General features: G+C 38.3%; 1 protein-coding gene across 1 annotated transcript; it reads left to right on the top strand.

Moving 5' to 3' along the window:
* Nucleotides 1–990: 990 nt before the first annotated feature.
* On the top strand, nucleotides 991–16,522 carry LOC139117460 (uncharacterized). The gene is made up of 12 exons (XM_070680584.1): nucleotides 991–1,129; nucleotides 4,441–4,538; nucleotides 5,659–6,045; nucleotides 6,636–6,875; nucleotides 6,993–7,396; nucleotides 7,827–7,959; nucleotides 8,471–8,613; nucleotides 9,228–10,432; nucleotides 13,045–13,313; nucleotides 13,925–13,986; nucleotides 14,195–14,472; nucleotides 15,085–16,522. The coding sequence occupies exons 2-11, from the start codon at nucleotides 4,475–4,477 to the stop codon at nucleotides 14,252–14,254; spliced, it is 2,967 nt and encodes a 988-aa protein (XP_070536685.1). The 5' UTR covers nucleotides 991–1,129; nucleotides 4,441–4,474; the 3' UTR covers nucleotides 14,255–14,472; nucleotides 15,085–16,522.
* Nucleotides 16,523–17,292: the final 770 nt, after the last annotated feature.

Here is a 17,292-nt window from a genome sequence, read left to right on the forward strand (position 1 = left end):
TGCTAGTGGAGAAAGCTTAAAATCCTTGAATTACCGCATGGTCTTATGGTAACTCGAAACCGACGTAATGCAATGCAGCGCTTGTATATAGGATTAAACTCAAATTGTTTGCTGATTGTACGGTACCGCTGTATGTAGTCCGAGTTAAATGACTTGGAAACTTACTTTTCATGTATTTCCATTCATTTTGTTCTATCTGAAAAAAGATTATGTGTCACAAGTTCTAACCCCACAATCATATCGAAATATCTAATGTCATTTCTTAACATTACCTTTTATATGTTTACTGATCAATGTAATCATCTACAACTGACTTCTAGTTCGGCCAAAAATTCACGAAAATAAATGAAAACAAATTACCAAACTTCTTTTATCCTTGTCATTCATGGTCTTTGTTCGATCACGCTTCATGATTAATGACGCCAAGGAATATGTACACAGTAGCCATTTAATACGAACCGTTGATGATATATTTTAGTGAGAGCTGATGCTCAACTGAAATAAACGTCAAAAATAGTTGTTCAGTCTACCATCCTGAACAGAATAATTTACATTGTATTTGATCATCTCGTTGCGAATCTACGGTGTTCTTATTCAGTACTAGTGTTCATTACTCCTTACAAATGTTGTAAAGACGCTATGAGAGACTGACCACGTGATAGACATGTGATAGTACAGAGTCCTCCATACATACATACATACATACATACATACATACATACATACATACATACATACATACATACATACATACATACATACATACATACATACATTGTTGTTTTTGCAAAACCTTTATTGTACTTTATGATCAAGATCCCAACTGGGATACGATTTCAATAAAGGCTTACTTTAATTTACTTTAATTTACTTTACTTTACATAAGAACTTGACGCAGAGCATAACGCATGTATAGTGTTTCTCATATTTCGATGACGTCAATTTTTGAAATCTGAAGCCGGACAAGTCTGGAATGTGACTCTGCGGAAGACGGACATCACATAGACCACGAGTGCGGCCGCAGTGCTAGTAGTCGCCCTGCGAGTGTGCATGTGAAGGCAAGTAATGCCCAACAGATACAACTTGTCTTCTCACTAGATTTAATCTGAACCAAATGTGATCAAATAAGGTGAGAAATTATGATAGTATCTACTCACACATTCACAGTGTTTAACTTTTAACTGTACGCCCACGACAACGACAGAACAGTCTATAGTGTATGTTGAGTATGGACGGTACCAGACAGCATGCAATGACTTGAAACATTGAGTGGAATTCCCGGAAACATGGAAAATGGCAAATGGAACATGGAAAATGGAAAATGGAAAATTAGACAGATTTGACAGATTAGACACTAAAGACTTACTATGCGCTATACCAATGTGTACTACATCGTGTAAACTACATGAAAAAAAATCGATTTTGTTTTCAAGTCCGTTTTGACTTACTGACAAGCGCCATTTTCCATGTTTCTGGGAATTCCACTCAACGGATGGTATTGGGTTACTGCAATCTGCCATAACTATATACATTATTGTATATGTTCAGTATTGAAACTACTGTGTTTTATGGCTGACCTATACATATCATGTTTAATCGAAACTGACTACAGTTATATGAAAGGATGCCAAAGACTGAAAAATACAATTCGATTGTCCAGCGAATACATCAGTCCGTGTACACTCTAAAAGAGGAGACGTTCAAAATATATCCCATAAACGCAATCCGCTGCACGTTTCAGCTTGGTGCTTGGTGTGTGGATGCATCCTGGGCTATAGATGGGATTTGTTCAAATGAAGTCTGCATTGCCAAAATTATGCAAATGAGCTTACAAAATGTGAAAATGGTCAAGAATTAATATCTCGAGAACCGCTGTTTTGATTGCTTTGAAAATTTGTGTGCAAGTACCTTAGGTGAACCTTATACAGTTTTATGAATATTGTGAAGATATCTTTAATTTTGTATATTTTACTGAATGAATTTTTGGTGTTTTTTTCTCATTTTCTGTAAAAATTCTTCTTCTCTGAAACCGCCAGCTCAATCGCTCTCAACTTTAGGTTTGATCTTTGCGAGGGTGTTACTCTTCTAATTTGTTGAAATTATGACAAAAATGGGAAATTACTATTTTGGAGCAATTTTTGTCATTCTCGGTCAAAAAATCTTAAACAGTATTTTCTTTTTAAACTCCTGGACAGACAGCTTTTATATTTGGTACACAGACGTACAGAGATGACAATAGTTAGATATGTGGAAATTGTCCTGAAATATAAAAATTTGTATTTTTAAGACAATAGTGTCATTTTTGGTAAAGGAAACTTGTTCTCAAAATTACTCGTTTGATAGCTTTGTAATTTGGTATAAAGTCCCGAGGGATGTCATTGGATAAATTTGCTGCTCAAAGTGTTGGGAAACCCCAAATTTGTATATTTTAGGTAATTTTTAGCTCATATTTGGTTTTGTATATAATACCAAAAGAGCTTATCGGTGGCGTCTGTATGTCTGTATATTTGTGGGTATGTATGTGCGGATGTATGTCCGTCACACACAAAGGCTCTCATACCGCCAGAGCTACCATCTCAGTATTTGGTGTACAGGTAGTAGATGCAGGGGTTGAGATGTGAATTTGTTCAAATGAACACATCAGTGTCAAAAATGTGCAAATGAGGGAAGAAAAAGTTAAATCCTGCAAATGTGCAGGAGTGATGGCATGCCAGTAAGAACGGGCCAACTCCACTGATCTTCAGTCATTTCCTGTCATTGTTCACGATTTTTACATATTAACAGACCTGCTGAAACCATAGACAGTAGAGGGGGGGGGGGGGAGACCGTCTATACTCAAACTAAGAGGGGTTTGTTTCTGCTATGCATGTTGCTAAAGTTGACCTCCAGTACCTAAAGTTTCAGACCTTGATTACTTTTGTCAATCTTGTTTTTCTGGTTTAATATTTCTTGTTGTTTTTCTGGTTTGTACTGTGCAGAAATCATTGTCATAATATCAACGTAGAATTTTCCTCCACTGAACAGATAGAAACAACATTTATTGTTGATCATTGGTAACCCATACTGGTATATACCAATTTTGATCAAATTTGAGCGACACCGTATAATAGCGCTATTTTCTCAGTTTGTGACCTTAAATGACCTATGTTGTGAGACAGTTTTGAAGGCTGTGAACATAATTTTGTCATATTTGGTATCATTTGTAGGAAAATTTGAACCAGGAAACAAAGCTGAGGTGAATTTTTTCATTGCGGAACAATTTTTGCAACTTTTCTATGTAAGACATACAAGAACTGATGAGAAATTTGGATCCAGGATAATTCCAGATGTTGTAATCACCGCCCACAGTGGAAGGCATTTCACCATCTTTAACTAACTTAAGTGCTGTTTACATTAGAATGATAACACTCACATTGTATTTACAACCACAAGGTTGTAAATACAATGTATTTACAACCACAAGGTTGTAAATACATTTCCTGTCATCTGGTGTTATGTAATACCAAGGAATGGAACATTTGATATTCAGGAGGGGTAGGGTCTAGAAGATTGATGAGGTAGCATTACTAATTTACCAGATCCCTTGTACATTTTTTACCCACTCCCACCTTTTCTTTTTATCAAACCTTCTCTGTCTATTTGTTGTTGTCGATATTTACTTATGTATTTAGGATCTGCTTGTCCCATTGCTATAGAAGTTGATATGCATGTTCCTAAACATGACTTTTAGTACCTAAGTTGGAGACCTTATTTGCTTTTGTCATTCTTGTTTTTCCTGGTTTAAATATTTCTCGAATGGACCAATTCAAACCGAATGTGAGCACACTGATCTTGACGGTATTTTTTTTAACATCAAGTAATGTTCACCGATTGAAAATTTTCATGATGGTGGAACATTGGGCTGAATGGCTTGTGTCATGGTATGAAATATATGTGACGACAGTAAGAAGTGTGAGCGTACAACTCGAGTAGGGTGAGTGATAAAAGAACTGAAACATTTGGATATGGGCAACAACTTGGAAAGGAAACGAACGGCATCGAGTGTCCGGAAGCAAGTTGTGCACAGATTGATATAGCGAAGCTTTGAATTCTTATGGCCAGGATGGGCCGCCCTGGTGGGTTCTTGTAATTTTGAAAAATGTAAACGGATCTTGCGTTTTGCTAAATAGAACTTTCAAAATTGCCAACGCAATTAAAGAACCCCGTTTCAGTGTACATGTTTCCCGAAAAGACGTGATTCACCGCATGTTTTGGTTGTATATTGTGGCGACAAATGGTTTTGTCGTTAAAGGCCAGACAATAATAAATGTTTCCCGGAATCGCCACATCTTCTTTTGCCGTGTTTCGATTTGGAACTCATTGCGTCAAACTGTTGTGTGAGATTCGTTTAATGGCAAGCAGAAATAACATTAATTTGCGAGTTCCGTTTTCACTTGACAGGTACTGGATGATACAAAAGGTTTGACTAATCACCATGGAGACGACAGAGAGTAGATTCGACAATTATCTGAGAGAACTGTCCGAAAAGATAAGTCTAGGTGAGATATGCACAGTACTTAACAGAACGATTCTAGTATCATGAACACCCTTCTCTTCACCTAAAAGTTCATTCTCACTTCGTCCTCAGCTTCAGTTCTTTGCGTCGTGCCAGTTAAACTCTTTGTCACACTCCGGAGTGCATAGAAGTGCATGAGACCATGCTATTCATTATAATAAATTAGTAAAGATTTGTTCGGGATACTAGAATTTCGGATCTCGTTCCCATTTACATGTAGCATCCTCATTCTCAGCAAAGAATTGCCTTGGCATCTGGACGAAATTTTCAACCACAATATCGGCGTATAGAACTGTCTCATCACAAAATGATATGCCCTAATAGAAAAATCAGTCGTTTAACATTTCAATAAATTGCACGTGAAAGTGAAAGTGAAAGATGATGATTTTTTAGTTTCGTTTGATATTAATAAGTTTTGCAGATGTGAAAATGCAAGTGATTTGCTATTATTCTCTTAGTTATGCACAGCTCTCACGATGATATTTTGAGATTGAATGGATATACAGATGGTATGGTTGGAACTTCTGTTCTTCACCACAGCCCATCGTTAGCTACGCAATGTAGCAATAGGAGACAGAGAGCTTGCGAAGCCAGCTGGCCTTCCGTAGGGCTATGCAACACCGTTGAGGGCACATCAGGGATTAGTCAATATACTGCATAGCGAACCAAGAGCTGTGAGAGTCTTGTCTTAATCCAATTTTCTTCCTTTGAATCAATGATAATTTCTTTCTACATTCAGCGACATATCCAAGCATTCACTTATTGTAGTCAACATGTGCATGCACGTGAATCATCAGAATAAATTAAGTCCGAACTCGAATTCAATTTCACCGTTATATATTCATTGTACCTACATCATATTCATCATATTCAACGAAGGACCAATTCATATAAGAAAATCGCAAAGTATGTTTCTGTTTGTTTCAAGCGCCCTCAAGATAAGCAAATTACTACTGAGAGGAAGACACGCTATTCGCGTGCACTAATTGCTACAGATTCAATTTGAGTTGAACTCAAGATTTTTAACAATGTGTAGTCCGTTACAATGAACTGAAGTGTAGAAGATTTTGTAAACACAACATTGGTACATTTACAACTTTCAGATGATTTACGGAAACTTGTGGCCCTGTGCGGTGGTCTGACACCCAGTATCACGAGGAAAGACAGAGCTGACATCCTGAGCCGAGGCAACACACATGCTTTGCTTGCAAAACTGAGAGAAATTGGGCATATCTCAGAAACAAAACACGTGGTGATTGTGCAACTTCTACAAAAAGTCAACAGACCAGACTTGGTCGATGATCTCAGAGTGAGGTATTCCCTAGGCTTTCACAAGCACGTGACAGCCATTGACTATGACAAGGCGTTGGAGGAAAGAAATCGTCATCAAGCTAAACTAAGATCGCGCCAGTGTACGACAGAAATTGCTCAACCAATAAAAGCGGGTGAATCGCTTGAAGAAAAATGTCCTTCGCAAACAACGGAAATTGGCGAGTTTCATTTTTTTCTGTCTGTTTGTGCGCTTGTTTTTCGTTATCCAGCGTGTATTGTTCATAGAATGTGTGGGTTTTTCTTTCGCTTGGACAAAATATATCGCACAGCGAGGCCATAAAGCGTGATAATCCATGAGCAGTGAGAGTGAAGTTTAGATACTCATTTTTGTTCGTCTGTTAGTTTGTTTTTAAATCCTCTGGAGTATTAAAACACAGGCCACAGGTACTTTCCCCATGTACTGTCACCATTTTCTTTTAATGCTACCAATATGTACTGTCACCATTTTCTTTTAATTCTACCAATATACGTTATTACTGCCATGATGTGTGTACCGATCTGAACGGTTAGTTTGTCAGATATTGTTAGCTAGTTTCAGTGAAAGCAAAGCCGTTTGCTACAATTTGAAAACTTATCATGTAAATATATCAATGCTACTATATCGTGACAATGGACGGTCAAAAGTATCGTCTGATTGCTGATTATGGCGACAAGACAGTGTTAAAACACTTTCAAATATATTTTACTTATAGTTCACACATGGAATATGTATTCTCCATATGTTCATCTTTTGTTTTTATTTTGTCAGAATTTGCTACCGACTGGCAAAGAAGTAAAACCCACGCTGTCGAAGCCGAAAAAAACCTTCTTGAGTCCAATATTAGAATCAAAACAAAACGAGGACGAGTGATGATTGTCGGCCAGTTTGGAGTCGGGAAAACAAGCCTAAAACGAAGTCTCTTCAAAGAAGAGTTTAATTCTAGACACGATTCTACAAAAGGCATAGACTTGGTTCGATTTTCTATCGATATCTCGAACCTTTTTGAAGGTATGTGTGTGTTTCCAGATATCATTCCAATGGTAATCTTACCTGCATCACACAACATATTTTACCTCATGAGAAGTGCAATTCCATCGCTTGACATGACGTCATGTTCAATTTCAGTTGCTGACAAGACCAAAGTTTCACCAACACAAATGGTCATGCGCAAATTACTAGCACACGAGATGCGAGAACTGTTGAGTCCAACGAAGAAGATGCAAGAAAAGTCGATTTCAAATCACAACTCAAACGTGCCTGTGAAATCGGAACAGGATGTCCCCTTACGTCAAATTAAACATGATGATGAAGAATACCCCAATGTCGATGATGACGTCTTCCAAGATGAGAATAATGGCGACAATCTGGAGTCACTCAATTTGTTGTCACAGTTGCTGTTCGAAGACGAGGATGAACAAAAACTTCTTGAAAACTTAAACGTCAATCAGATTGGAATGGACATGGAGTCGTTCTGTGATTTCGGTTTATGGGATTTTGCAGGACAAAGTGTCTATTATACAACTCACCAGGTAATAACTCGACAAGTCTCTAATCGTCGACATAAAAAAGTTTTAGCATGGATAACGTATTCCATGTTGACGCAGCCTCAGTCTGTCTCCTCAAAACAAAACTCATTTCGTTAAGTACATTTAATTGTGGTAATCTGCATTATAAATGCGATTTCGATGCCCGAAGAGTAAATCTAGGTCCATTATCTCCCTCTAACAATCAGCGAAGGAATTACAGTTAGCATTATTCAGTTTCTATCATCAATGGCGTCATTTGTATATGTCTACGTTTTGTTCACTTCCACCAGTGGACATGCAGGAAATGTCATATTCAGCCAACAATCTGATCGAAATGACTTCATCGATATAAATTGAAGAATAATTTACATTCATTCAACACTATAATACATATTTAATGTAAAGGTGATCAATAAACTCATTTGTTTATAAGGTGTTCCTGGACAACAAGTCGATATTCATCCTAGTTGCGGATGCGTCACGTGATCTGGACGACGAGTGTCCAATGGACGAGTGTGAATCTAGGGGTGAACGCCAATGCTGGAAAAAGAATATGAAGTATAAAGGTGATAATTTTTTTGTGTTTCCCGTTTATAATGGTTGGTTCAAATGGATTTATTTTCAAGTCAACCTAACAATTTAAGAGCTTCGTAGGTTATGATCAGTTCTGAGATGATAATCAGCAACGATGTAATGTGAACAATTGGACTGGGCCAGGGGAATACGGTAGTTGCGAATGGGACAATGCATCAAATCAGCGTGGCTTTGGAACTGAGTATTAAACAACACTTTTACGCAGTTTTCAACGACTGGACAGTTGTCACGACACGATCAATTGCTGCCATTAGCACGTGATCTTTGCATCCCGTACATCCCCATAGAAACGACAAGCAGAAATTCTCTATCCACGCATTGCTTGTGGCTGTCGGTCATTGGTAAAGTTAACCTAGAGTAATTACAAATGAACAAGAAACATGATCTCTTGTAGAACCATATATCTTTCAAATATTCCACGTTCCGTTCTTAAGTGAAAGAATCATAACGAAAAACACTTATATTACTTATTATAAATTACAGATTACCTGACATTTTGGTTGAATTCAATACACACATGCAGTAAGAGATCAACGGAGACTATCGTAATTGATGACCAAGAATATACGACTCCTCTGATAATATTGGTTGCCACAAAGAAGGACAAATTAAACAAAGATCAACAGGTTAGTTTATCTTCAGATACAGTGCTGCGACAACAATCTCTGGCCAATTGCAATGCTCTGTAACGTCGTAATTTTTTATCGATATTTCACACTTTCGGTTTCCAAAATGACAGGGCTGCTCTCTTTAAAACTTCAATACATCTATGAAAGATATGCAAAACTGTCATCATCGGACCCTATCACGTGTCTGTTAGCGGAGAGCTGTATACAATCGTGTAGTACCTATCGGATAACGGTACTAGCATGAAATGCAGACCACGTCACACACTTGTGTGCCCTGTGACACCACTATACACATCTCTATAGTGCTGTACACAGATCTGTGTGAGAGCACTGTGAAATTCATTGTCATCTTCGCTGACATTGACGAGGAGAACAGGTTTGTGACAGGGCTACAAACATGGTCTGTCACAGGGCTAAAAATTTTTTCTATGTCGTAATTTCAGGCCACCAAGACAGCATGAAGGCTTATTACTGACAATGTAGACATTTGACTCTGCCGTTAATTATTATTCTTTGACCAACTTTCGGCGTCGCTGGCTAACAGAGAGAAATGTTTGTTACAGGATTTGTATAAATTGTGTAACTGTTACGGCAACCTTTTACACTCACAGGATGAATTTGTCCAAGAGATGAGGTTGTATCTGGCTGAGGAATGCGAAGAGGCGTTCGACGCTCATGTATTCCAGGAAACGTTCATTGTTGACAACAGCAAAAGTGGAACAGATGAAGAGGATCCTGAAATCAAGCGGTTGAGAGAATGTTTGAAACTGATCGCCGATGCACCAATATTTACAACAGATGTTCCCGTGAAATGGTTGCGGTTAGAACTTGTCCTGAAGGCGCTGAAAGATCTCAACAAACACGTCGCCAGCATTTCCTTCGTCAACCACTATGCAACGAAGCTTGGAATCACTGAAAAAGAAACGTCAGAAATCTTGAAATATTTCCATGCAATCGGCATCGTCTATTTCTTTCAAGATTTGCTCGTTTTGGAAGCGCAATGGCTGACTGGCATTCTAAGTAGAGTGATACTAATGAAACTTGGCGATTTTCCGATTAAACATCCAAAGAAGAAGATGGAGCGTTTCCTTATAAACATTAGAAGATACGGCATCTTGCACGATGAACTGTTAGATTTTATTTTGGATGAACGAAAACGAATCAAAAACAAAAAATCCGACGTGATCGAATGCGATCTTACGGGCCAAAACAAAGCAGTTGAAAAAAGTCTTGCGTATGATGCTCGCCAGTCTGTTCAGGATATTACTTCTGTGTCAAACGACGAAGCGATGTGTGCAGACAGCGGTGATTCGAGAACCACTAAGGGACGACAAAGAGTTGTTGAACTTCTGAAGCACTTTGATCTCGTATATCCTTTGAACCGTGCTGCCGTGTCGAAATCTTACATCGTACCTTCCTTACTTCAACTTGACAGATTAGAAGTGCTTCCTCTTGGAGAAGAGAAGAGTTACCACACCCTGCCTTTGTATTACCATTTCTCTGGTGGTTTTCTTCCAGAAGGGTTTTACTATCGACTTGTCGTTCGCTGTTTGGAAAATTGGCGCGGAGAGATCGACGAAACCACTCTCAGGAAAAACCTGAAATATCACCATGCTCGCATTCCCGTCAGTAGACGACACAGAATGACACTGACAAAGATTGGATCAGACATTGTCATGGTGATGTGGTATTCCACAACGGAGCGAACATTTCAACCTCTTCATCCAAAACCAGATCCGGTGAAGTGCATAGATGCTAGGATATTTGTGGAAAGTGCCATGAATGACATCATCAAGACATGGATGCCGTCATTAAGGTACTACAGTTGTAACACTACGCAAGAGCCGCTAAAATATATTGTATTATAAAAAAGTATGCACAGTGATAAACAACACATCATGAGGCTCTCCGGATCCATTATTAATCTGACATTACCCATTTTTAATACTCAAATTTCAGTTTAAATTTGTCTGTTTCATTGAAATACTCTACCCTGCAGAGTACCAATATATGCATTCCAGACAAATGCATGGACATATAGTCGTGTCGGAGGGCTGGTCAACGAAAAAGACTTCACAATTGTTGAAACATTTTATGCAACCAATGTTAATTTTGAGAAAATCACACGACGGTTGGTTAATGAAAAATATGTATAAATTCTAGGCGACTTGAATGCACAAAATCTGAGAAAAGAATTGTCAAATTTTCGTACGAATGTCAGCATCCCAAATACAGGTACCGAGATCTAACAATCAATGTCGTCCTAGGTCACACCACACAAGTGTTGGAGGCACCTTCGTAAGTGCGTTCATGTAAATATGAGCTAAACTCAGTAGCCTGTTTTTTTTATCACATGAACTGGCCCGAATTCCCACCTGTGTGACGTAGAACAGGACGGATAAGAAATCCGAATTACCCCTGTTGTACGTCATCAACCGGAACTTTTTTCTTTCATGGTCCGTTCATACGTGCAGGCGTCGCGACACGAACAGATTTGTTGTGATCGATGCCGTGCTAGCTCGCACGTTATTTTTACAAAAAGGTGACCCGATAAATCCCAAGACATGGAAACATAGAAGGCATATTTGTCGAACGAAATTTCAAGTCGCTAAAACAATAGCTTTTCCCGAGAATCGAATGGAGATACCGACGATCGTTATTTTAATGGCTCAGTAACGTCTCGGCTTCAGTCGAGTCGTGTGGACGTCGTACCTGGCGACCCCGGTTGGCGATAAAACCGAAACCTACACCTCAAACTGAATAAATGAGTATAGTATAATCTTCGGGAAAGCGACATAGGAGGCACAAGCCTAAAGTCATTCGACTAAAAACGATCAATTTCCTGAATCACACAAAAACTCCGTAAAGTCTCGCTCGGAATCAAACTTGCAGCGCGGCATAGTGCTGTAGCGAAGACATAAGCTGTCGAGCTGTGTACAGCGCTGTGGAATCCCATGTACTTCGAAAGTTGACTCAGACAACACTCAAAACAGAGTTTCCGTCAACAAAATTAGGATGTATCCATGGACGAGATATGTGTCAATGCAAACATATCATCAAAGTTCGTAAGACGAAAACATTGATGACCGAGATCGAGATTGACGAGTTGACACCGGCAGAGACCGGTGACGGCAACGTTGTGGGCACAGACATGCAATGAGTGTGTCATCGAACGGAATCTTTCGCGCTCGCAAAGGTCGTAAACTTGAGTTATATTTTGAAAGCCACGGCATCTCTGAGAATGAGAATTACTGTTTCGATCGTGTCGTCTCATTTACTTCATAAATATAATTGTAAGTATTCTAAGTAACTCTGAATACTATGGTTATCCGTCGCTAGCACGGTGAAAGCTATGTCCGCCGATGGCCAACATCGGTACAGCGCGAGACAATGATTGACACGTTCACGTGACCGAATCCGTACGTCTGGTTAGTCGAGATAGCCTTTAATGTAGCAAATTTCAGCTTGATGGGATTCATTCGCTTGATGTATCGTTCGCTCTCAGTTAAGGACAAAATGAGATTAACACAAGTTGTCGATCTGGCAGGAAAGATTGTTGGTATAAAACAACGGCAACTTTCAGTAATATATTACCAATCTTTGAAGAGGAAAGCCATTCAGATCCATCAGGATCAAACACACCCACTCAGCACTGAATTTAAAATCCTCCCGTCAGGTCGACGACCTAAGGTACCTTTTGCGCGTAAAAACTTGTACAAAAAGTCTTTTATACCTTCAGCTGTGGCAGTTTTAAACTCAGAAGTTTATACGTAATTTTATTTTTTTCCCCAAGACTGTGTATATATGTGTGTGTGTTTTTATTGTAAGTCAGGAGATTTGTGGTGTCGAACGAAAATTTTCCATTTGTGGATGTGCGTGTTTTCATTAATGGACAATAAAGTAATTTGAATCGAATTGAATTGAAGTATCTCCTGGGTGACGGGCCGCTTTACTCGTTAAATGAAAGTAATCCGCGTAAGTAAAACACAAATCGCGACGAAATTCATGATCCATCTACGTTAAAAGAAAAATAAGAAGACTGTTCATGTGATAAATATATAATCCCATGGTATTTTTCTCTGTTTGACGTCATACTCGTGTTTTTAGCGGAGCCGCACAACTTCTCGCCTTCGGCTCGAAGTTGTACGGCTCCGCGAAAAACACTCGTATACGATGACGTCAAACAGAGAAAAATACCATGGGATTATATAAAATAATTCCATTCTGAGCCATAGACGTGTGTATATACGCCTAAGAAGAACACTTCTTAGGCGTATATACGCACGTGTATGGGGCGCGTATGCGCAGAGCGGAATTTTAGAAAACCGGCGACTGTGAGCTAAATCACCATATATAATCATAAATGTTGACGTCACAATATCTATATGTATCGATAAACCTAAAATGTAATAAAATTTATTTTATCAGATATGATGCCAAAGTTCGATGCAGCTGTAAAGGTCACAAGAATAAACATGAAGATGCCGACTGTGAGAAATGGATCGGTGATAATGATTTCGTCTTCCACGATGTCACAGTAGACCCACCGTACCAAGTCACCAAGGAGGGTCAATCAGTTCCTGAAATGAATCTGACTAAAGGTATTGAACAAACCAGAAAGTACGTCGGACCCTATAGACTTCAGTGTACAGAGATGCCCTGTATGATGGATTTACAACCAGTAAAGACTTGGTTTGGTAAGTGCATCGTGGGAATTGGCGTAAACTCGCCCTTGGTTCTTGTTTGTGTAACATTTACAAGCAGATATAGGGAAGAAATAAACTGATGGAGCAAGGACAAGTGGAAGTGAATCGAGTTGGCTCAGTACGTCTGAGATATCAGAGGTCATTGACACCCACAAAATAAATACAGCGAGACACAAAAATACCACATATGGCAGAGCAGAAGCTCTGATTTTTCTCAGGTTGTAATGTCTACCAATTTTTCATATTCTCAGACACGTTAGCGACGCCCACTGTTTTACTGGTGAGAATCTCAGGATGGAGTAACTAGCCAATTAGCTGAATTTCCACAATTTTGTGTCCATGTTTCTGTAATGTGCTTTTTCTTTTTTTTGATTACTAACCAAACTCATGTTATAATGACAGCAAAATAGGAACTACGGCTTTTCGCCCATAAGCTAATGATTCGTGACCGGCCTGAGCACTTCAATTACGGTTATTGACATCATCGACTTTTTGTTCAGTGTTTTATAAAGCTAAACTATACCATACCTCGTCTCTTGATGAGAAAAATATAACTGTAACAATTTCTTTACAGTAATTGTCATTTTATGTTCTATATTCAGGTGTTTCCAACTCTGTCAGACTGACATTGAAAGACTTTACGGAGAGGATGCCAAAGTTAGGTGTAAGTCTCGGACATTCTCACTCATAGACCTGCATGATTGGATTTTCAGCTTCCTAGTGTGTGTGTATTTCCATTGCTGATAATCTTAAACTGTGAAGTATGACAGATTGGCGTGGCAAATGAACATTGTATTATAATTCTATTTAAAATTCGGCGTCATATTCTTATTTAATCTTATTAGTTTTACTCGTTTTATTTTTCCCTGTAGGTGGTTGCAATGTCATGTGTCGTCATCGTCTTCTTCTGGTTGTTTGTTCTGACAATATAGTCAGTCTTGATTGAGTGCGAATCGATTTCATCCTCAACGGGTATTGCTATGTTGGTCCAGTGCATCGCGATATTTCTCATTCTCATCTGAGCATTCTCATTGGCTTCTTGGCTGTGTATATTTTACAGCAGGAATGACGACGAATACCAAAATGGGAGGGCGCTGTTCCTTGTCGTGAATCCATGATGTCCATTTACATGTCTATCTTCGCCAAAGAGGTCAGTCAATTTTATAGAAACTTGTATCTGTGTCTTTTGAAGTTATTCAAACAGATGTATAGAAATTTGACACGTTTGAATCTGGGCAAATTTAAACAAATATGAAGCTGCGAAGTTCAACGATTTGATCTAGACTGACAGTTTTTTTCCCTTTCATCCCTTGAACATAGTATATTTAGTATAACTAGGCGCAAACGTTTTTGGGGTTTGAAATTTTGACTCACCACACTTTGCGAATTTTATTTTTGCAATATATGAAATGAAAAGCAACCCACGTGGGACTTGAACCCATCTCCTGAATACATTTCGGATGCTCTACCAACATGCTCTGCATGTCATTTTATGACGTTTGTCATGAATGACATGCATTGCATATCACATTCGATTTGTAATCGTTTTCTCCTCATTACTTTTTTCTTTTAATTTCGATCACCTTGAGACTTGTTTCTGTCACAGCTGCATGTTTGTTCACTGTACAAATGCCTAGCCGCTACTGCGAGTCAAATGAAACCCATTCTTAGAAGACGATTAATCCCGACTTAACACTGTAATTTCGGTAAAAACAACAATGATGTTACACTTTTCACCGTTTTGTTTTCTGTTTTCTTACAGATCTCAAAGATGACAGAGGACTGTCCGCATGCAGAAATAGGTGGTGTGCCCAGCAATCAAACGTGACCTAGGCTTTTGTTCCCTTGGTTGTGTTTGTTCATCGGTGATATTACTCAGACAACGTGCATTTCATTCCATAGACGTTACGGATAACGCATTTCGTAAACGTTTGTAAAATAATCGGGTTTAACGATTTGTATAATGTTTTCAAAGTTGTGAAGAATAATAATATATACCTCAAATGGATTAAACAATTAATAAGATGTTAGCTGGTGGGCTACACAATAGGGTTATACGTGTGAGTCACATTATTATGATTCGTCTGTTTAAGCGATGACAGCCGCAAATAGATACAGCTACTACAATTACAACAATATATATGTTTTCTTTCCGCGATGAGACCGTGATAGATTTGACAATTATGTATTAATGCACTGTGTCATTCATTAACAACTATTGAAAATAGACAACGGCACCCACTTACATCACGTTTGCTGAAGTGTTGGGGGCATGCATACCTCCATGATCAATTTCAATTGGAAAAGAGTGCTATTGTTGTGTTTCAGTGCAACTGTATGCCTTGTGATCATCAGTAAAATGTTTGCCTTCGTTCAAAGCAGTTTTATTTCAATATTTATGATAATTACCAGGATCTGAATGTTGTGAGTTCATGGGTCGATATTTGTACAACAGCGTATACGTGCGCCGTAAAATTTGATTGTTTGTTCTATTAGCTCAGCCCCTACATCGTGAGGGGGCCGTCGGAACTGTAACCTCCATAAATGTAATAATCTCCATAAATGTAACAGCAACCATAATTGTAATAAAATGCACCCATAAATGTAATATCACCCATAAATGTAATAAAAACACCGACCACAATTGTAGTAAATGGTAACCATAAAATGTAATATAAAAAATCACCTATAAATGTAATATTTGTCAACCATAAATGTAATAAATCTATTTTGTCGTTGCAATTGAGGAATTAGCCCGTAAATATTTATCTGTGTAATAAGGAAAGCAACTCCATACATTATTCATATCTTAATTGTTTGCGTTTAGTGTGTATTGTGTATTTGAAAGTGTATTTTACGTTTCTCTGTTGTGTGTGCAGACTTGATTGGCCATGGCGAGACACAGCTGTAATCTGAATGTCAGTGCAGTCTCTACTCCAAAGTGGAGAAGACTGTATAACACTACAATCCTTTAACGCCGTTTTCTCGAAATGTTGCCGTACTTTCTTAATCAGTTGACTCAAAGTCGTCTTCAGTGGATAAATTGTCTGGAAAAAATGATAGATTGTCTGTATTCCTATCGTGTCCAACTTGAAGTTTGTTCCTTCACTGGGGATGTTAGGATGTCTAATTTTGTTCTACTGTGTTCGAGCTAGTGATCGTATTGTTTTTACTTGATTGAAATAAAGATATGTTCTCGCAACATGTTTTGTGTCGTAAGTTTCTGTTATAAGGTTGTATATTTCTCTGTTATTTGTTCTGAGTCATTTGTCATAAACTTTGTGGTATCACTGGTTGACGAGTTATTTTGACGCTTCCTCATTATGTAATTATCAGTGTCTAGAACTGCTGTTCCACTTCCATTATCTAACGGTTTGATCAGTACCTCGCCGTTTTCTGATAGTTCTCAAAGTATTCTATTCTGTGTTTCGGAAAGGAAACCTAGTTTCAGGAAAGTATGCAACAACATTACACTAGTCTTATTAAAGTTATTATTTACGCAGGGCATTGATAAACAAATTATCACATATGCAAGCTCAAGTTTATTACATTTATGGTTGAGTTTTATTACATTTAGGGTTAATTTGTTTATTACATTTGTTGTTGCGGGTTTTTACATTAATGGTCGACTGTTCTATTACATTTGTGGTTGATTTTATAACAATTGTGGTTGATATGACATTTATGGAGATTATTACATTTATGGAGGTTACAGGAACTGCCCCTGTGCAACTTTCTTGTTTGAAAGCCAATGTATTTCATACACGATATCTAGACATTACGTCAATGTAGCTGCAACATTTAAATTTTACAATCTGTACGATGACAAACATTTTTAACTTTCATTAATCGCCAGCGTACATTGGATACAACGTTTACATCGGTCGTTATGTACCGCACGACCTTTGAGGGCAGTTCTGAGGACCCTTCCTTGTATATTACTGTTATAATTGTCAGCTATTGTATTGGC

This window comes from Ptychodera flava, chromosome 18 (assembly GCF_041260155.1).
Source record: "Ptychodera flava strain L36383 chromosome 18, AS_Pfla_20210202, whole genome shotgun sequence".
NCBI classification, from domain to species: Eukaryota; Metazoa; Hemichordata; class Enteropneusta; family Ptychoderidae; genus Ptychodera; species Ptychodera flava.